The sequence below is a fragment of the Sebastes umbrosus genome, chromosome 6 (genome assembly GCF_015220745.1).
Source record: "Sebastes umbrosus isolate fSebUmb1 chromosome 6, fSebUmb1.pri, whole genome shotgun sequence".
NCBI classification, from domain to species: domain Eukaryota; kingdom Metazoa; phylum Chordata; class Actinopteri; order Perciformes; family Sebastidae; genus Sebastes; species Sebastes umbrosus.
The window spans coordinates 14437325-14459691 of NC_051274.1; the positions used below are offsets into that span (position 1 = coordinate 14437325).

At 40.5% G+C, this 22367-nt stretch overlaps 1 protein-coding gene across 1 annotated transcript; it reads right to left on the reverse strand.

The window, feature by feature from the left end:
* Positions 1 to 1838: 1838 nt before the first annotated feature.
* On the reverse strand, positions 1839 to 16934 carry LOC119490645 (immunoglobulin-like and fibronectin type III domain-containing protein 1). Its single transcript, XM_037774157.1, has 17 exons — positions 16815 to 16934; positions 15416 to 15497; positions 14721 to 14993; positions 14169 to 14612; positions 11709 to 12257; positions 10659 to 10846; positions 9638 to 9779; positions 9191 to 9484; positions 8208 to 8504; positions 5449 to 5628; positions 5238 to 5366; positions 4688 to 4996; positions 3350 to 3435; positions 3064 to 3256; positions 2671 to 2967; positions 2264 to 2590; positions 1839 to 2187 (listed from the first exon to the last, which is right to left on the reverse strand). The coding sequence occupies exons 1-17, from the start codon at positions 16932 to 16934 to the stop codon at positions 2183 to 2185; spliced, it is 3915 nt and encodes a 1304-aa protein (XP_037630085.1). The 3' UTR covers positions 1839 to 2182.
* Positions 16935 to 22367: the final 5433 nt, after the last annotated feature.

Below are 22367 nucleotides of genomic sequence, written 5' to 3' on the forward strand. Positions count from 1 at the left end.
TTGAGGAGATGAAGAGCAGAGAGAGCGCAGCAGCTCACCTCTGGCACGTCAGGAGAGATGAGCAGATGAGAAGAAAGAGTCGAAAAAAAAGGAACAAAGAACATTCCTCTGGTTTTGTTCTGTGTGAATTTCACACCTAGGTGTGAAATGTTACTGTAGCCAATGAGGACTGAGATGAGTCCTGTGGTCAAGGATCAGGTTACTGAGGTCATGAGGTCACTTGAAACCAGCCAGATGCTGGGTCCCTACACCACAATATCACTCTATATTTCACCTGCTTGGCAGTAATGTTGGCTGACCAGACGGAGGTCTCTCCATGAATCACTGCTGATCCTAGTGTTGGCTTTTCCTGCCTCAGCCTCCCGACTGGAGGGAGACACCGGCACCCGGTCGGAGACGATAACGTTACTCGCTGCGGAGCCCCCTCACTCGTAGTTTGTGTTGGAGTCTTGTCTGAACAGCGTAGCCACACGCGAGCGCGCATACCGACCCAGGTGATTTATACGTGTAAGAAGTTACAAACAGTCCCTTTAACGATATTTGCTTTAGTGCATAATCACCTGAAACTAAGAATCGTTGTGTTTTCGTTAATTTAGAGTTCATATCTACATATGGAGAGGGTCCTCTTCACGGAGTGAATCTTGCTCCGCCATGTTTCTACAGTATAGCCCAAAGCGGCCATACCAAGCTCTGGCTCTAGAGTGAGCCTTTCACGTTTTTGAAACTTCTGACGCTTGTGAAACTGCGGTAGCCTGAGCCACAGAGTGCAAAACCGTGATACCGCCAGCCGCTATCTGTCTTCCGTTGCTCCTATAAAGTAGTGTTATTATCGTAAGGATGGCCTTTGAGCGAGGCGAACAGCGTTCCCACGGTTTTGCATTTGGTGGCTCACGTTACCGCAGTCTTGGAAAGTGAATCGAGGGGCACTCAGTTGGTGTCTAAATATGCACTGTGGTTAAATCGTTGGTTACTCACACTCATACAGTCCAATTCATTATATTTTTTTTCTTTCTTTCTCTTTCTGTCAATGATTATTGTCAACGGGTGCTGCATTTTCTCTTATTTTCCTTTAATTTGTTTGTATTTATTTTGTCAATGCACATTGTATTGTTAATTTTATTTGAGAGAGGTTGTAGAAGAAAATGTTATATCTCTTAGTTTCATTCACTGTATTCTTCTTATATTGTATTTGTGTATTCCTGCTATAACTGTGTAACAGTAAGCTCCGTGTTAAGAGAAACTATTTTATCTTGTTAACAGATCTCTGTGAGAAGTGACACCTTAACTAATCAAATCAGCTTTTGCTTGTGTGAAACAGAGATGCATTGAGCCTATGTGAATCCACTCAGACAGACTTGTGAGTTGGGTCTGTCAGACGCCCTCCCCGTGGGACTGACACAGAATTCATATCTTGGGTGCTGGTAGTTTCAATGTCCTTCTTTCTTCCTGAGAACTTTAGTTTAGCCCAGCTCACACATTTTGTTTATCCTGTTATTTCCTGGAAACCTGTATATAATCCTGGCCAGAAACTCACTTTGGTCAGAGAGAATTCTACAGCCTTGTTATGAACATTGTCTCCACAGTACTGTGAATATAACTCATCTGAACCAGCCACAGAATTGGCCCCGAAGGAATTTTTCTTCCGCATTGTATAAGCCTTATGGCTTCTTGACTTGTCCTGTCATACAGGTTCCATCAGGTTGTGGTGCTTTCTGTTTTGATAGTGATTGTATAGTGCAAATGAATCATTAAGCCATCCATTATCCACTCACATTCACACCTATACAGGTTCATCTAGACCCAGAGAGGCACAGAGAGAGCACCCAAACCTTCTTGCTGTGAGATGACAGGTGGCATGAGCAAGAGACAGAAAAACAAACAGCCACCGTATCATTAGTGTTATGTATCTGCTGTACAAGCTGCTGGGCCTCTATATCAAGCTTGCTATTCATTGATTATCTGATTTGAACCACGAGAGAGAAAACTCCAAAGTAAAATCATTTTCAAACCACCCAAGTCAATGTTTTATTTTTATAAGCAGTCCAATTAATACATATCATCTTTTTCTTATTGCAAATGGTGCATTACATCCAAGCAGCACAACCACTTCAACTCAAACATCATGTATTAGATCTAACCCTTAAAAATAAATACTGATCACATCGTGGTGTCCTCAGTTTCTTCAGTCTGTATGGAAGAGAGATGATTTAGCATCATTAAGTACGTTTTTTTTAATTAAAGTGCAGGCGTGTTTGTCGCTCACCTCTGATGCTGAGGACGGTGGAGCACTCAGCCCGTCCGAGGGAATTCTCTGCCATGATAGAATATTCCCCCATGTCTTTGGGGCCTACGTTGAGAATTGACATGGAGCAAACTCCGCAGGTTTCGGAGATGTAGTAGTTGGTATCAGTGTTTAGACTGATGTGGTTGCGATACCACGTGATGCGAGGTTTGGGATTTCCCTTCACTGCACAGCTCATATAGCATTCATAGCCTTTGGGTGCATTGTGAAGCTTCAGAGGTACAATGAAGGTCGGAGCACATCGCAAATCACAGTCCCTTCTGGTTGGTACACTCACCACAAATTTTTCTGAAGACAGACATGAGAAACAGTAAGATTTTTTCCTGAAGAAGTGACAATTTGAGGTTGTTTAAGATGCACAAACTCACTTTTCTTCTTCTCCGTCCAACAGGTTGGCGACTCTGACGGTGCAGATACGCCCATGTCGTTTTTGGCATACACCCGGAAGTGATATTCCCTCCCGTGCATGATGTTGCACACTGTGAACTTGTTGTTGAAGAGTCTGTCAGCCACCGTGGTCCATGTGCGTTTGGTACAGTCCAGTTTGGACACTGTGTAGTGGAGGCGGTCATCACGCTTCTCATCAGGAGACGGCTCCCAGATCACTGTCACTGTGCCGGGCACATTTTCATCCAGTTCTACTGGCCCAGGAGGCTTCGGATCATCTGGAACCACAAACACTTTTACTGGCTCATCCATTAACACCACGTTGACATCGATGTAGCAAAAGAAAACATACATCTTAATTATTTCAGTTTTACCTGTGACCCTGACCTCTGTACTGAATGTCTCCTGTCCTGCAAGGTTTTTCACCAAAATGGAGTAGATCCCAGAATCGGAGCGCTCAGACGTGGGGATGAGCAGCTGGGACGATTCGTCAGAGTTACTGATTGTAACTCGCTTTGTCACTGGCACATTGTCCTTTAGCCACATAATATGTGGCCGTGGGGAGGCCTGTAAAAAGAGAGCATAAGTAATATCTTGAGTAGTTCAGGCCTGAATGTAACCTTTAGGTTTGCCTCAATTACCAATAAGTATAAATCTCACCTCAAAGTTCACTGTGATCCTGACAGAGTTTCCTGCCCTCACCACCAGGAAGCTCTTCATCTTGTGGTTGGTGAACTTTGGCCTCACTAGAATAATGAGCAAAAGCAAGGACAAGTGCTTTAAGACATATTTAACTTGACAAGGTTGTTATGTAGTGCAATAAGCTCAAATACATGCATTCTGAGGAATTCTATCCCCTGAGTTACTAATGTTGAAGAGCATGTAAGTAAGAACACAATAATGTACATGTAGAGAAACATTAAGAAAAGATAAATATTAAAGGAGAATGGGAAGGATTTCGTGGCCTCTAGTGGTGTGGTTGCAGATTGCAACCAACTGAGTACCTCTTCGCTCAATCCTCCCTTTCCATGACTGCGGAAACGTGAGCCGCCGAGTGCAAAACCGTAGTAACGCCGTTCGCTTCGCTCAGAGCCATCCTTACCATAATAAAAGAAGAAACAAATCACCAGCACTCACAGATAAAAGATCTTTCTTAGTTTATTCTGGGCAAAAAAACAAAAGCGTTTCAGCAATAAGCCATCAGCATACTCACTCAAGCAGTTTTAAACACACAGGGGAGGCGTTTCCTGGCGGTGCATTCACAGGCAAATCTTATTATGTAATCATATATTTTCTCTCCCGATTGGTGTCTGTGCCTCCCCTAGGTGTTTAGAACTGGCATTAATGCTTGAGTGAGTACGCAGATGATAGCGTATAGTTGAAACGCTTTTGTTTTTTTGCCCAGAATAAACTTAGAAAGATCCTTTATCTGTGAGTGCCGGTCATTTTTTTCTTCTGTCCTTACCACCACCGGGCATCCGATACCATTCAAGTTTAGGAGCCATGCTCGCTGCTACTGTTTACTTCATCCTTACCATAATAACACTATTTTAGGAGCAATGGAAGTCAGACGGCAGCTGGCGTTTCCATGGTTTTGCACTCTGTGGTTCACATTACCACAGTTTCACAAGCGTGTCAGAGAACTATGGTGGCCTTCAGGTAATGCAAAAACGCGAAAGGCCAGTGTTTGGTTTGTCTGTTCTGGGCTACTGTAGAAACATGGCGGAGCAACATGGTGGTCTCCGTGAAGAGGACCCGTTCCCTATGTAGATATGAAGGGCTCATTCTAAGCTAACGAAAACACAACTTAGTTTCATGTTAATATATACTAAAGAAAAAGCAGTTAGAAAGATTATATTCAATTTCTGCAAATAGATCCCCGAAATGCTAGACACTGTTCCTTTAAGAGCTATGTGGGACTGTAAAGAAGCAGAATGCATGGTGCAACTAACCAGCAACATATTTTTTACTTAAATTTCTACTGACGTATTGACATACCAGGTGAGGGCATTGCAAGGACGTAGTTGGCCAGCTCCTCGGGAGCACTGTCTCCTCCATCATTAATCGCAATCACTCTCACCCAGTACATGCCCATGGGCTTGAGGCCTCTCACACTGAAGGAAGTCGTGATGATGAGAGTGGTATTACAGCGGGACCATTCAATGCACTCTGCAGGACGAATCTCAACAAAATATCCCTTCGCTTCGTCCTGTATCCCCGGTCTATCCTCGGGTTTGGTCCAAGTCAGGACCAAGTGGGAGTAAGAAGTTTCTGTCACCCTGAGGCTTGTGACTTTACCAGGAGGTTCTGGGGTACACAACATTAAAAGGAATGCAATTACAAATATCAATCAGTTTAAATCAAACGAATTATTAGAATTCATAATAAATATGTTAATTTTAATATTTTAACTAATAAAAATTAAATGTTATACATTAATAGGAGACTCTTTTTAATATCATATGATTTTAAGATATGTACATGATATATTCTGCACAATGTATGGTTTATTGTTGACTGTAACATGGAAAACGGTTGCAACACTTACGCTTTGGATCCCGTGCAAAAACAAACTCTGAGGCGTTGCTGAATTCACCGACTCCTGACAGGTTTATGGCAGTGACTCTCAATTCATATTCCATTCCTGACACAACATCTTTCACTGCATATTTCTTTTCTGGAAGTAACAACAACAAGACATCAGTGCCGTGGTCTTAAAAGCCATCAGATTGAACTACAGTCAAATAAAAATTGCAGACCTTTTATCAGCTCATCCATGGCATTGACAACGGTCCACAGATTACTCCCCTTCTTGCGTTTCTCCAAAATATAGCCCAGGATACGCGAACCTCCCGTATTGCTCGGTGAAGCCCAGGAGACATTGATGCAGTCGTCGTAGGTGCTGACCACCTTTGGAGGTGCTGGAGGGCCAGGAAAAGCTGAAACATGCAGAAACAATATGGTTGTAAAGGTTGAAGTCAGAGAGGATGTAGTTTGAGACTCTTCTTAGTTCAGTAGCAATGCAGTATTGATGACCAGGTGGATTCTTCCACCAAGAAATCAGTTATATTCAGGTCATGTTACAAATGAAGAAAACAGAGATCTGTGCTGTGTTTGTTTTTGTGCTGATATTCAAAAGAGTGTCAAAGTTACTAGGGTAGGTAGGGGGCACATGAGAGAGGAAGCTGTGTTGACAAGGTTAAGTAGGAAGGGGGAGTTGTGCAGGTACAGAGCAGGAGGGAGAGGAGGAGAGAAAGAAAGAGAGGAGTGTGATACGCGGAAACGAAGCAGCATGTAAAATTATGGTGTTCTGGAAATTATAATGTTTAGTATAATTATATTGAATCATTTAAGTGATATTTGTGCACACATACTAATCATAGGTCAAAACAGCGCTAAATGTGGCTGAATTATAAAGGGCAAAAGTGGTAAAATGAAGAGCCGTTTGGGAGCCAAAAGAGCCGGCTCTTCTTGGTGAGCTGAGCCAAATGATCTGGCTCACTAAAAAGAGCCGGAATTCCCATCACTAATTGTCTGATCCAAACTCCTGAACAGAAGGTGGCTGTAATGCGCCAAGAAACTGGACGTAACTAACGGAAGTAAAACAAGAGAAGAAGAAGAAGTTTACTGCGCACGCCCTACATCTATGCGCACGCCCTTAATTGATATTATGCCACACCTGTCACCTGCCTGTTGGGTACCAAAGTGGAACCGCACCGGTAGGCTCCTCTGTGCTGGTCCGGGTTTTAGAGCCACAGCTTGGGGAAATTAGTGGAAACAAATCTTCTTTACTTACAGCAGACGGATAAACTTCGTTTCTCGTTACTATAACCGTCTTTGAAGAATCCGGAAACGTCTTCAAAACAGCCGTAAGTGTTGTCAAACGACATGTGTCGTTTTTTAAAAGTTTGGTTCGACATAAAGGATGCTTTAGCCTGCTCTGTGGGGAATTATTTGCAATATTCACAAGTGAACCAAATGTTGGTCAAAGGTTGGACAAATAGCTTGCTACAAAATCCAGTATTTTAATGGAAACAAATGGAAAATAGAGTTCTCTGCTATCCAAACGTACTGTTACTGTTTTCCAGCAGCTTGTGGAGAGAAACTGGACCATGACCTTGAAGAGGACTTATTCAGACTTGTCAAGGACGACTGGGAGTCTTATAGACCAGTGAGACTGATGGCTTCAATGGAGAGCTTGTGTAACACATGAAGGAAGGACTGGAGGATGGAGTTTTTTTTCAAGAAGACATCAAAAAGTAAGTTGTGTTATGTTGTTTGGTTTGTGTTGTGTTAAGTACAGTAGTGATGGGAATTCCGTCTCTTTTTAGTGAGCCTGATCATTTGGCTCAGCTCACCAAGAAGAGCCGGCTCTTTCGACTCCCAAACGGCTCTTCGTTTTACCACTTTTGTCTTTTATAATTCAGCCATATTTAGTGCTGTTTTGACCTAGGATTAGTATATGTGCACATATATCACTTAAATTATTCAATATAATTATACTTAACCTTATAATTTCCAGAATACCATAATTTTACATGCTGCTCCGTTTCCGACTGTCACTCATCTTGTCCGCTATTCGCGCACCACACTCCTCTCTCTTTCTCTCCTCCTCTCCCTCCTGCTCTGAACCTGTAGGCTGTCAGCGCGCCGCGCACCCCCGCCCCTCCCTGCTTGATGGTATGATCCTTGTCTGTCATCACCTGATTGGTCGCATGGACGTCATTAACACAACATTCAGTCACGGTCAGTGCATGGAGTGCCCGGTGCGGAGAAGATCGTCCTATCATTCTGACTTGAATTAATTAAAGAAACAAAAAAAGAAACGTCTCTCGGATGGGAGCCGGCTCTTATCGTTCACTTAAAGAGCCGGCTCTTTGAACCGGCTCGTTCGCGAACGACACATCTCTACCTTACAGGGCCTGTGCTTGTTGTGACCTTGTGTTTTTTCTGCTGACTTTTTATTAGTTGGCTGTTGTGTAAAATTAATGTGAGACTGTGTTTCTGTGACACATTCGTAGATCTAAAACCTAGTAAACATAGTGAGCTTTTTGAGATCTGGAAAGGAGAATAAGATGTCACTTTTTGAGTGTAATTTGATGTCAGATGAACCGAGGTTTTGACTTGCAAGGTTTCCTAACCAGCGCCCAGGACAGTGGACATTGTCTTATTTTATTTAGCTCAAAGGTTGCAGCCTTTGCTGTGTTTTTGGACAATGCAAGGGACTGCAGAGAATGCTTATATGATTTGCCGTGTGACTTGTCATTGGCAAGATTTCATTGTCATCACTTTGGTATTGTGGGTGAATTTTAGATTTATTTGCCGTGCCAAGAGAAGAAGAGGACTTATTGCCATTCGACCATAAAAGTGTTCAGTTATGTTTAACTGAAATTAATTAAAAAGTGAAAGCTCAGTATAGGTGCAGTTTATCATCTATGACATCTTTCTTTAGGATTATAGATTAGTGGGTGGATCAAACTAATCCGAAACATATCACACAAATATGAGTTTGGCTCACCTAGAGTGCCGGCTTGCATTTCATCAGTCTCCATCACTTCACTCGTACCCTCGGCAGTCACTGCCCGGATACGGTAACAATATTTGCGGCCATGGTCCACGTCTGTATCGCGGTAGCTGGGCACACCTGGGATCTCCCCGATTTTCTTCCAGGTGTTTCGTCCCACCTGCTGTCGCTCCATTATGTAGTTAATCACTGGTGAGCCGCCATCATCCTTTGGAGGCCTCCACCTAAACTCAACACATATAGCCGAGCTCTCTGTTACCTCTGCAGGACCCAGGGGTGGAGTAGGTTTGTCTGAAACATCATAAAAGTGTTAGTTAAAGCTTGAAAACGCTTCTTATAGGCGTATGTGTGAGAGCGAACACTGCATTTACACTAGGGAAACAGCATTTTCACTGCAAGACAATCATGGTAAATTTTGACAGTTGTGATGCTGGCAGCGATGGCAGATGTTTGAACATAATAACTTCTGTCAAGCACTGAAATGTATTTGCAGAACACGTCTTTAACCTGTCACATTATCACCTATTGGGATTCTGCCTCAAGTAGAACAAAAACAATCTTGATATTTTTTTTTCAGTCAGTTGTACCTTACTGTAGTTTTGAGAGCTGCAGTTGAAATATAAGTACCTAAATCTGTCCAGGCACAGATGGGCTCAGTGAAATGTGGCGCCCTTTTCACCTGATGGAGAAAAGACTGGCCTGATTTTTATGCAAATGAATTATGCGGATGAGATATGAAGCATTTAACGAGACTGCTGTCTGCTGTTCTTAAGATCTTACAAGAGCAAAGTTCTTCTAACTAAACAGCTTGCTGTACAAATCACATCCTTTTGTCACCTGTAAAGATTAGATTTGGATGCTGAGTTAATTATTTCCTTTGAATTGGTCTGACATTTTTATTGTTATATGTAGAGCATAAGAGAAAAAATCTGTGTGTGTGATAAGAGATTTTCCTGTATTGTTCTTCATTCACTCACCGAGCACAATCAGCTGTGAAATTGCCTCAATGAAGCCATCTTCGTTCTTGAGCTTAATCTTGATCTCTCCCGTGTCCTTCCTCTGGCACCTGCTCAGGAGCAAGCGGCTGTGACTTGCAGATTTCTCGATCTTTGTGTTGCTGTCATCAAGAAGCTCTTCTCCCTCTCTGTACCACCTAATCTTTACGGGTTCATGGCCAACAAAATGCAGCTTGAAGATGACGTTGTGCCCCACTTTGACTGTCACAGGCTCGGTGAAAGCACTGAGGTCTTCGGGGTCAAACCTTGGAGGATCTACAAAAATGCTCTAGTTAGAATCATTTCACTGGTATTTAGCTTTGATCTGATTCTGACCTTTCACTGTAAATATAATACATCATTTATTTTTTCCAGTTATACTGCATAATATAAAAACAACATTACTGTTATCATGACAAATTCTCAAACCTTTGACGTTAATTATTGCCTCTGTTTTACGACCATCTGCCTCCAAGCGGTATTTCCCAGAGTGCTCTTCCTCGCACCTGATTATGACTAATTTATGGATTGCACCATCTTTAGTGACACTGAAATTGTCATCTGGGGATATCTGATAGGAAAAGGGGCAGACGGATGAAAATAAAGAAATCAAGCAACTTTTAGTTATTCAAATCAGCAACAATGCATGGCCAACAGGGCTTTGTGTCCAGCTCTGTATCATTACAAATACACTCAGAGTATCTAAACATCAGCCAAATGTTTGAGGTACATCACACATAACTTATGAAACCTGTGGTAATTTCCAGGTACCACCATCAAGAAAGTGATAATGCTCTTGTAGGAGCCATTTCTGGAGTTATGTAGTGTATGTAGGACGCAGATCGTCCAGTAGGTGGCACCCTTGTGTTGTGTTTTTCTATAAAGGTAGGACCTTCATTCAGGTGACTGGTGATGCCAGATGGAGGAGGAGCACAAATAGCTTTTTGACCATCACGCCAGGTGAATGCTGTGGTTGTATTTGTGAAAATGTTGACTGTATGGAGTTTTTGGATATTGCGGGTTATGATTGCGTGCATGTAACTCATTGAAGACAATGAGAAATAAATATTCCAGCAGAAGAAGTTGGACTATTATGCGACGATGCTACAGCGAACGCGTCAATTATAAGCCCGTCTATGCTGGCTGGATTTGAACCGGGGACTTTGCGGTTTCATGAAACGTGTCTTAGGGTCCTGTCACACCTCCGAAACTCAGGTGTGTTCATCTGTTAAATGCGGTTAGTTTGGATGTCAAAACTGTCAATTGAACTCTCGTGCAGGCTAAACAACCGGTCCCAGTAACTATCCTTGAATTATTACTTTGTTCGTCACTATTTTTAATATAAAAAGTCCAGTTACAGTCTGGACTAATAACGATCGTAATTACTGCCGTTCTTGACGGCAACTACACAGTACCCAAGAAAATGATGAGTTTGACCTTTACGACTGACCTTTTTGCCGTCTCTGAACCAGACTCCCTCACAGTCTTCACTGCTGAGCTTACATGTTAACTCGGCAGACTCATTGATGATAGCATTGACATCAGACAGACCACAGATGAAATGAACCCCTGGATCTAACACACACACACACACACACACACACACACACACACACACACACAGTGAGCAGTTAGGTACTTAATTATTTTGACTGCCATCCAAAAGCAAACCTGTTTCACAATGATAGAAAAAAAACTAAATTAAATGTTCAAACATTACCTATTCTTCCTAAAATTTTTCATAATATTTGTTTCTATTTATTTATATATTTTTTTTATTATTTTCATTTATTTTATTTTTTAGTCCCTGCAGGGAGTTTTTTTGTTCTCTCAGATTAGATCAGATGTAGTTTGTAACCACAAACTAAAACCTCCATACAAAAATGTCATATAAGTCATATAAATACATAACAGACATAAAGTTAAGGGTACTATACTAATACTACATTTAAAAAATTATAAACATGAGAAGTTATACACATTACAAGCAGGTATACAAAAGAACAGCCGCAGATGTATCCAGCTGGAGCTCCTTCCTGTGATTCATTCATGACACATTTTACTTACCAATGAACACATCTTCTATCAGTGAGCCATGTCTTTTACGCTTTGAATGTGTGGCAGTGCCAGTCGCATCCTCAGTCTCATCACACTCATTGGGGTCTTCAGGACGTGTGCTTTCACCTTTTTTAAAAATCAAAATATTCAACCCTGAACTTTACAAACACACAGTAATTTAAATCTTTTTTGAAAATCATACCATTATAGAAGTCTGAGAAGGTGCACACGGACAGAAAACCATGCCGATAAACAACTATTTCTGCCTATACACAACAAGAATATACACGTTTAAGAGTGACTACCTCTCTCTTCCACTCATAAAAACACATTGTGGAACAATATGAACTGCTTCAGGAAGCAACAGATCTAAAATGTTATTGTCTGAACATTAACCCTTACTACACCTCCATGCAGTAATGCACCACTTGTGGTCTCTTACCATTGACTGCTTTCTGTGGCTTCTGGCGTTTCTTTAAACAACTTGAATGCTTGACCTGGCCATTAGGGTCCTCATTCTCATCACTGTCATTTGCTTCATCGTATCGTCCTTCATCGCCACTTCCTTCATCGTATCTTCCTTTATCGCCCCTTCCTTCATCGTATCTTCCTTTATCGCCCCTTCCTTCATCGTATCTTCCTTTATCGCCCCTTGCTTCATCGTATCTTCCTTCATCTCCCCTTGCTTCATCGTATCTTCCTTTATCGCCCCTTGCTTCATCGTATCTTCCTTCATCTCCCCTTGCTTCATCGTATCTTCCTTTATCGCCCCTTGATTCATCGTATCTTCCTTTATCGCCCCTTGCTTCATCGTAGCTTCCTTCATCATATCTTCCTTTATCGCCCCTTGATTCATCGTATCTTCCTTCATCGCCCCTTGCTTCATCGTATCTTCCTTCATCGCCACTTGCTTCGTTGTATCTTCCTTCATCGTCACCTGCTTCACCGTATCTTCCGTCATCGTCACCTGCTAGTCCATTTGGATCTTGCTCTAGAAGCAGAATCACAAGGATTAGAGACATCGAACACCTCTTCTTAACCGGATGTGAGGCAAACGAGCAATCAGATTGTTTCAGTTTTTCCCAATGAATATGTCCTAACCTGCTCCATGCGTCAGCAAAGAGGCAATGCAATGTGACGCCCTGGCTCTATTTATGCAAAGTTTTGCGCACCTCCAACCTATTTTCATTGGTCAAAATCAGCGCTGACAATTAATCAATATGACTGTTTCTATGTAACAGAGCGTAACCTCACTCGTAGTAACATTTTTCGCGCTCGATTCGCCAGCGTTCGCTCGATTCGCCAGTGTTCGCTCGATTCGCCAGCGTTCGCTCGATTCGCCAGCGTTCGCTCGATCACTTTATGTTAGGAAAAGGTGTCACTTTTCTTCCAACCGAAGACGAGCTGTGCCAGTTGCATTTCTGTCATCATGAATTTCACTAATATTTAAAACAATATTACACCTAATTAAAGAGAAAATAGTGCTGTTAGTAATGTTCCAGTTTGTTTGGATAAAAAAAAATATTAAAAAATGTATACTCTCCTTAGATTCGACTACAGAGGTATCACAGACAATGTAAGCTCTGTAATCAAACTAGCGATTTATGTTGAAAAAAACGCACAAAAGAAAACGAAAGAAATCGTCTGTTATGTCATCATTGCATATTACACAGAAATGGCCAAATCGCAGCAATATATACTGTTTCCTCTGTCAGTACTTTACTATATAACATATCTGATACAAGTGTGCCTAATGGTGAGGGGGTAAGTGTGATACATTTCCTCCATGCAGTCAATATGTTCCCTGTTGTGTCTTACCAGATGTAAGCCTATGTTGTTTCCGTTGGACCTTCCTTGTGTGTCTTGAGCATCTGACGGACCCAGTAGAGTCTTTATTTCCATCAGGACCAGCCACTTCATTTTGACTTGTGGCAAATGTTTGAATCTGGTTGAACTCTACATCAACACTTCTCCCGCTGGACTCTGCTCACACACAACACACAATCATAAGAATGGGTAATGTTTAGAAAATAAGTGTGGATGTTAACTGAGCACATTTCTAAAAAAGTGTTGTCAAAGAAAAAAATGGACTGTTTAAATACATATGAATATGTATTTAAACAATATGAGCAGCACATTTTCTACATGTTGTCTTACCAGTTGGCACATGTTCCGTCTCTTGACCATATTTTATATATCTTGAATTATTGGCAGATCCAGTGAAGTCCTCATTCTCTTCATAATATCCATCTTCATTTGTATCTGTGGTGGTTCAGGTTCAATAAATAGTTAAATAATTGAGCTTCCGTTTAAATTTACAGCTGTAATTCAGAAGTTATTGATTACAACTTTTTTTTACCAGTTTGCACATGTTCTGTCTCTTGACCATGTTTTATATATCTTGAATTATTGGCAGATCCAGTGAAGTCCTCATTCTCTTCATAATACCCATCTTCATTTGTATCTGTGGTATGTCAATAAATAGTTAAATAATTGAGCTTCCATTTAAATTTACAGCTGTAATTTAGAAGTTATTGATTACAACTTTTAAAGGCATCACGTCTAACCATGACCGAAACAATACATGAATGTACCATTTTTCTAATCTTTGGTGAACATGTAAGTAAGCCCAAAGCTGGTAAACAGATGATCATTTATCATCAAGATTCATAAAATGTGGCTGCGATATCACACTTAATCCAGGTACTAAAGGGCAAAGACCATATTAACTGACAACCAATCATGTTGTAATTTAATCTCCTCCCTTCCTCCTTGGAAATAACAAAAGTGAAGTAGCAGCAAGTCAACATGTTTTGATCATAAACAAAGATTTTAACCCCCACTGATTCCTCACTACAGTACTGACGGTGAAAATGCATTGTTAGGCATAGATCGACTTTACCTGTTACCTTGTCAAAATCCGCTTGACTAAATCTGATGTGTTTCTTTTTCTTGGGGTCATCTACTATCAGTTGCGCTCCTGCTTGTGTTACACACCCTGAAGCATCTAATGTTTCTGTGCCGTCTCCTCTTGAGATTTTGATCTTAGATTTCGCTTTGCTGCCTGTTGGCTCAGACAGGGCACCGTTTTTTGCTGCTCTGCTGTTTTTACCAGGCCCAGTGACTGCACTTCTTTCGCCATCTCTTCCACTTGTGGTTAATGACTTCCCTACTTTCAGTTGTCCTTCTCCGTGTCTTGCTTTTACGGCTGCTAAAATCTTCTCCATCTCCTCTCGGTTTTTTATTTGTTGCTCTCTGGCCACCTTCTCAAGGTCGATCTGTGCTCCACGAGCCAAGGTAGTTTTACGAGCTCTCTTCATGCCAGCAGATGCCGGGTCACTCTCGACTTAGAGGATATGAAATGAAATACAATACACATGACACATAACTCACATTTATTTGTGAAAATCATCACTCACAATTATGGCAGCAATTAGGGAGCACTTGATATTACCTTGAACAACCAGCCAGGCACTGCAGGACGTAATGCCAGCCACAGCTGAATAGATGCCTTTGTCCTGCTGGTTGCAGTCCTTGATCAGCAGCCGGTGGATCAGTTTGTGGTCTGACACGTTTATGCTGTATTTCTCTCCATCCTCCAGGACGCTGCCCTTGCCCATCCATGTGATTCTAGGCAGTGGGTGAGTCAGGACACATGCAAAGAGGGCATCGTCTCTTTCTTGAGCTTTAAGCTCCTGAATTTTGATAACAAAGTCCACGTTGGAAACTGTAAAAGCAACACAAAGAAGTCAGTGAACCTAGCCATTGATTTATTTTGTTACACAAAGCTACTATAATTAATAGGAGAGATATATATTGATACAGTGTGTGTTATGTGTGTGAAGTGTATCACCTCTGAACCAGAAAAATCTACACATAGGCCTAATTATAAAACTGAAACCAACCGTCACATTTCCCATAAATCTTTAGCTAAAGCACAGAGGGACCCCAGTAGAGATTAACCAAGGAATTTACTTACTCTACAGAACTTTCTTCCTTTTCACGGTTTGTTCACTATTGTTAAATTATGAATTATGAAATGGACCTTTTTAAAGGAACCGTTAAAACACACTAGATGGATACCCATGAACAACAGCAATATATCGATTTTTAAAAACGTTCAATCCCGACCACTGTTCCTGAACCTACGGTTAAACTCTGTAGAGAGGAGGGCGGCCTCTTCATCCACCAGATTCAGCCCTGTGTCGAGGAGGTTGCCCTCTTCATCCACCTGATCAAGCCCAGGGCCCTTTTGCATCAGGCCTTTTAATATTTGAATCCTTCGTCCTCGCAGCACTCCTCAGGCTGTGTTTCTCTGTTGCATCTTCATCATATGGAATCCCACCATCCTACCAAGTACACAGAGGAGTTAACAGACCAAATAAACTTTAATATTCTGACAATGGACTAGGGCTGTCCTGAATACCATTTTTTTGGGCTTTGAAACTTCGGTGAGAGATATTCGAAGCTTCGGGACACTGCCGCTCTACTGTACACACACGCACTTCTACACATAACTAACAACAATATCCGTCTGAGTCAGTATTCAAATGCTTCGAGCATTTAAATACTGACTTGGAGGTTGATTACCATTGCAACAGTCGAAGCTTTGACGCATTCGGGTCAGCCGTCAAGATCTTTTCAATATATTGTGCATGTTTAATTTGAAAATGATTAACATTTTTCAGTTATTGTTTTTAAATCAGCACTTTGAATCTGTAAGTAAATACGTTTTAAGACATACACAATGGCTGTGTCTGAAATCCCCCCCTTGTCGACTGACTCATTACTACCTAAATAATTGAAACTCAATATTTTACTCTATAGTGAGCACTAAATTGAAATGCATTATTGTCCTTTTGCATCATCACTGCCAGGTGAAGTCCATCCATAAAATTAGGCATATTGCATTGTGGTATTGTTAGCAGAAAGCAGTATACGTTCCATGGAAACTACTTTTTTTGCTAAACTGGGGGCATTTTTGAGTGCACTATAAAGTGCGTAAATTTCACACCCAGTATTTGGATTGGGACATTCCAATAAAAGGGTGGAGAGTAAATATAACACACTATATAGCAAATAGAGAGTGATTACACAGACGCAGTCAGTGTAAATACTGTAAAAGGAGCTCAACAGCTCAATCACTGTGCATCTTTAAGCTCAATTTCCAGCTCTAATGAAGCACAGCCACCTTTTTAGCATGATTATACCTGTTTTCTGATACTGGCAAGAGATGGAAACAGCTGATTGAGATGGGAGTTGGAGATATCTTGGGAGTGAGCGAGTCAGAATTAATCAGATAAAATGAGCAGTAAAAACGGATGTTTGTGAGTAAATATTTCAGATGCAATTCTTGTGCTAATTTTGAATCATTACGTTACCACAGCACGCAATAAAATGCTAGGTTTGGTGAATATTCAGAATGAATATGAGTTTAATCAGTGCCAGATGTCTTCTATGAAATGACAAATCCATCATAGCTTGTTAAGAACTGTGATGATTTAGCTGGAGATAATGCATGTTCTTTGAGAGCCGACAGTTTTCATACCTTACACTTTTTTTGCGCCCTCTCCTTCTTCTTCTCTTCCAGTTTCTTGCGGATCAAATGCAAGTCTGCAACACCAAACTCTGTACAGATGCGCTCGTAGTCTTTCCTGTCAGCATTCATCATCGCGTCCCAGAATCTTTCATCAGCTTCCCCTTCTGCTTTTTCCTCTACTTTACTAAAGTAAATGTTTATGGCCAGACAAGAATCAGTGATGAAATTCACACACTTGCAGAAATATAACAGATATCATGTTATCTGTTTTCTTACCTTCTCCGCAGCAGTTTTCTGAAGTCTGATGGATTTTTCGAAGCTGAAAGCAGCAAATTCAGCTCAAGTTTGTTAATGTCTTTTACAGCTATACTGTAGATTTGAATTCAGATAAAGCTATGGGCGAGCTAGACATCGGAAAATAATAATTTTCAATAATTAAAAACATACATTTAAATGAGAAGTGTGATGGAAAGTGAAGGATATTACAATTCAAGTTACAGACTTTACGACTGCCTGACATCAAACCAATATTCACAATCATGTTTAGAGCTGTATTGCGTGAACTCTTACCCTCAATCACATTTAATGTCATTGTGCAGACAGCTTTGCCATATTCGTTCGCAGCATAGCATTTGTATGTATCTGTTTCCTCACCAGACACTTTGATAATCTAGAAATACAAATAACATGTAACATGGCAAGACATCAGGTGCACAGATTGATACAAGCATTTTTAATACAGTTTTACTCTTGATACTGTTTTACTGTGATGTTAAAAACAATTTACTCACTCACCTCTAATACATGCTCTCCAGTTGATTCATCATATTTACTCTGAAATTTGTCCTTGTCTAAAATAGGCCCTTTAGCTCTTTTCCATGTCACCTCTGGTTTTGGATCCCCTTTCACCACAACCTTGAAAACAGCTATTTGCCCTAAAGGATAAATGGAAATATTGTGTATTAGTTTCACATCAATGACTTTCAGTCAGCGTTTAGAAAGAATTAAAAAGATAGTGCTATGAAACCCAACCAATCAACTTTCCATGTTTCTTAGATCAATTACAGTCATTTATTTTCCTGCACCTCTTTTAGGTGACTATACAATTGCATAAATATGTCAGTTTTAGTACTCTGTTATAATGAAACCCACCTTCCTTGATATTTAATGGGAGAGTTTTACTCTGAAAATCTGGGGTGCTTTTTCCCTCTGGTATGTCTGCTGTATTCTGCGTGATCATTACTCCAGGAGTCTTGGATCTTCTCCGGATGACAGCTAGACAAATAATAATAATGATGAAATAATAAATAATGAAAAGAAACAGTTAATTATGAGCATAGTTAAGTATGTTACAATCTGAAATTAAAAACAAAACAAAAGCACAGTGGGATTTGACATAAATATTCAGAACAAGTGGGGAGTGCTGTTTTTGGTAGAACTAAACAGATTTCTTTTTTGCTACCAGCAGATGTCAGGAATGTCAAACGTATTCCCAGGGATGCTTTTTGTGTGTGTGTGTGTGTGTGTTGACAGAAAGAATAGCTTTTTGACGACTAAACAAATGGGAAGTGCTGCAAACAAATCACGGACACACTGAAAAAAGATGGAAAAGGAGCTGCGTACATACAAGCCCAATATATCACTATATATTTAACAGCTATTGTTCCTAAATTACACCAATTGTTCCAGCTCTTTGCTCACAAGAATCAATCAGGATAGTCATGTTATAGACTTAGGGGTAATTTTACTGTACATCTTAAAGGGCGGGTCCATTATTATTATTTTTTTTAGAGGTTTTTATATCATTAGCTTCCCAGTGGAGTTCCTTATGTATTCAAATGTTTTTAGCGTCAAAATACTATTTTTCCAAGCCCTTCTAAAAACTTGACCTGACGTAGATTTCTGCATGATGCTACATATACAATTTATAGTCAGGGTATTAACGTCACATACAGTAGATGGCGGTCGGCATGCTCTCAGTTTGGTGAAGCAGACAGGAGTACCAACACAGAAGCTAAGCAATGCACTGCTGTGTGGATGCCACATTAGTTCGGATCTAAGTCACACAATAACACAAACTAACCGATCGATGCAGCGGTAGATCAGCAACTCCCATGTTCTCAGAGGTAAAATCACTGTTTTTGTGAATGGAGTTTGATGGCTTTAAAGGAGGCGTGGGCGATATATTGAATATACTCAATGTATTGCAGCTTGTTCTACACAGGATGTAGTAAATGACTATATTGCGAACATCGAGTACAAATATTAATTGTCATTTTTGTCAAGCCGTCGGCTCGCTTTGGCGTTTCAATTCTCCCGCAGCACTCTCCCTCTCACAGATATGCTCGCGACAAAGCGAGTTTATACGTGTTGAGGTCGGAAAATGCCAGGAAGAATGCCAGCCTCCACTTCAAAGAAGATGGTCAAACTAGCCCCCATGTTGTTTTGTGGCATGTGTATACTAGGCATTACGGTAAGAATGTATAAGAACTGGCTTTAAAATAAAAGTGACCAAGAACTGACTTCAAAATAAATAACAATATAATAACAATACAAATTTATTTAAAAAATCGATTGATCTACTAATTGTTTCAGCTCTTGTATGCATATTCAATACACTGTTCCCACAGAGTTAAATGAATGCACATTAATTCACTCAAGCATTTCAAACAGCAGTGCATGAAACCCACACTGTGATCCTCTGCCTACCTGTTTTGCCGCTGAACATTTTTTTTATCAGGCCTTGGACGTGCACAGATAGAGGATCACACAGGAATCGATGAAGAACAACATTAATCCAGGGATTAATGATTATTATGACAAGGACTGAAATAGGAGAACCGCCATCCTGTCGAACTAGGCTAACTGAGGGCGACGGATGTGACAAGGTGGTAAATAGATATTTCATGTTATCAACACAAAGACAGGACAGGCCACAAGCAGACACAGTATTCAATAATACCTAATGTATTATTCAATATTTATTCCATTATTCATAATAACGGATGTAGCTGTGTATTGTATTCAAACAGCACAGTAGGGCATGGAGACCTCAAAAAATGTTCCATGTTCGTTGACCAGAAAATAAAACAGCTCTTTTATTTCACCTGACTTGCTGCCAGACACCTCATTAAAACGCTGAATGTATTGATGAACGAGGGAGAAACCTGGGTGAAAAGAAATTACACTGGATCAGTTAGAAGTACATGACTGAATGCTATGTTATGGCTGTAGGACATGAAGTGGTATATATCTGTATGTATATATATATATATATATATATATATATATATATATATATATATATATATATATATATATATATATATATATGCGCTATACGTGTCCAACAGAAGCTGTTCGTAATAGCTGCCTCTGTGAGATTACAGGTTATGTCCTGCAGGCAATTCCTTATATTTGAGGAAATGTTGATGATTATCCAAGCCGGATGAAGCATTTATTTGCCTGTTTACTTTTAGGTGTATGTGACTGATGAATGGATAGAGAGAGAAAGAAAGAAATAGGAAAAGAGACAGAAGTAATTGAGTGAAATAAACAGTGGGTGGAGAGGCTGGAAGTGACCCAGTCAGGCATAATGTGGAAAAGGAAAGCTCATAGAGGCCTGAATAAACTGAAGCACTGAGAGGGTCACAGTAAAGGGCAGCAGGCAGGCAACCTTAATCCAGGGATGTTTTCTTCTCATCCTCAGTTTATCACTGAAGCCTGAGAGAGAAGATCTTTGGCTGTTGATGTGCCTGTCAGTTGGGTAAACTCCTACTCGTGTGGTTCTCATGAATTTTAAGTTTAGTTTTAGATAATGGAGATCCCGTACACCATGTGGTTGGAGTGAATGTTTTCTGCGAACTGTTGTGGTATAATAGTTTTATAATAGTTTCAATGATGGTGTTTTTAAACCTGCAATAGCAGATTTTTTTCGCCATTGAGGGGCAGCGGAAACAAGTTTTTAAGACGACATTGACATTGTATCACCTTTTGAAGGACCAGTGTGTTACATTTAGGGGGATCTATTGGCAGAAATGGAATATAATATTAATAAGTATTTTTTCTTTAGTGTATAATCGCCTGATAATAACAATCATTGTGTTTTTCTTACCTTAGAATGAGCCGTTTATATCTACACGGAGTTCGCCATGTTGCACCGCCGTTTTATCAGTAGCCCAGAACCGACAAACCAAACTCTGTTGACTTTTCCTGCTTGGGCCGGAGTCAATAACATTACTCGCTCCCGTTGCCACCTCTCTCTCTCTTGCTTCATCCCTCACTTCCCATGTACACACACTCTACGCACTGGCTCTGCTCCAAATGACCTACAACTGGCTCTAGAGAAGGCCATCCGCGTTTTCGCGTCGGCCACTGTATCTGTCCAACACGCTTGGCACACGGGAGAGGCTTCAGTTGGTTGTAATCTCCTCACCTCACCGCTAGATACCGCCAGATCCTACACACTGGACCTTTAAGTTGATATGATGAAGTTAGCAAATGGCTTCTTATTTACACATCCAGTAGTTACGGAGCAATATTATCATTAATTTGGAGTCGTGTTTGTGTCCACCTGGTGAATGTAAATCCAATTTGTCTCTGTTTTTGGTCTCCACTAACTCCCGCGGGAAATATCTGGCTCTTTAGCTGCTAAATGCTCCAATATGTCTCTAACTGTGTCTGTCTTTGGTGCTGAGCAGGTAGTGTACTGTGGGTTTTTAGAGCGATTCTGCCTGCTGCAGCCAAAAACGATGCTCTGAAATTGAGAGCGAACCAAAACAGTGAAGTTGTGTGGGCGGACAGCTAAACAATGAGCTGAAACTCGCTATCAGCCTCAGCAGATTCAGGTGAAAATTCTCTGTAGCTTCATCACTGCAAGCGACCTTTTTTACATTATCACAGTTTTCACATCGTCATTTGATACATTGCTATTTCGAAAAATATTGATTATATCTGCTCTAAACAAATGTTTAGAGTCATGCTCCCATGTTGGTAGCAGGGACAATAAATGTAAAAGGACCAGACTTTCATTTTCTGCCTGAAGCTGAGCATTACTCAGTTTGCTGATACAACGACTTCATGTTTCAAAGTGTTTAAAGCCACTGTCTTGGTGTACCAATCTGTCACTGTATACAACATGAAGTTCTGTTCTTCTACTATAAATTGTTTGTTGAATCCAGCAATATGTTTTGCTTTGGCAGGATTAGTGGCGGCTCATTTCCCGCCAATTTTGGTGATTTATTAACTTGCACACAGTTTACTGTGTATGAGACAGTAATTTGCCCACGTCAAAGACTAATGTAAGCTTTCATTACAGATAATGACTGCCAAATAGTGTTAGAAAACAATGTTGTCAATGTTGTCTTTTTTTTGTTCAAAATATTCATGTGTTATATGATTTTTACTTGTTTAATAATTTCAGTTATTGCAGGATTTTTTCCTTTACAAAACAATACAGCAGGGCCTACAGTGAAGTATTTTTTAATTTCAGTGATGCGCACTATTGCTATAATTTGGCATTTATGATTAAACTAATAAAGTTCCTCCAACAATGTTTGCTTC

Bases quoted from the DNA above. Each gene is read 5' to 3' on its own strand.
- LOC119490645 (XM_037774157.1), bottom strand. From the start codon at position 16,934: ATGAATGCTGACAGGAAAGACTACGAGCGCATCTGTACAGAGTTTGGT. The intron at 8,505-9,190 runs GTGAGTGAATGA...ATGATGTTTCAG, and splicing joins TTCACAGCTGATTGTGCTCG to ACAAACCTACTCCACCCCTG. The intron at 5,367-5,448 runs GTCTGCAATTTT...TGTTACTTCCAG, and splicing joins CATGGATGAGCTGATAAAAG to AAAAGAAATATGCAGTGAAA.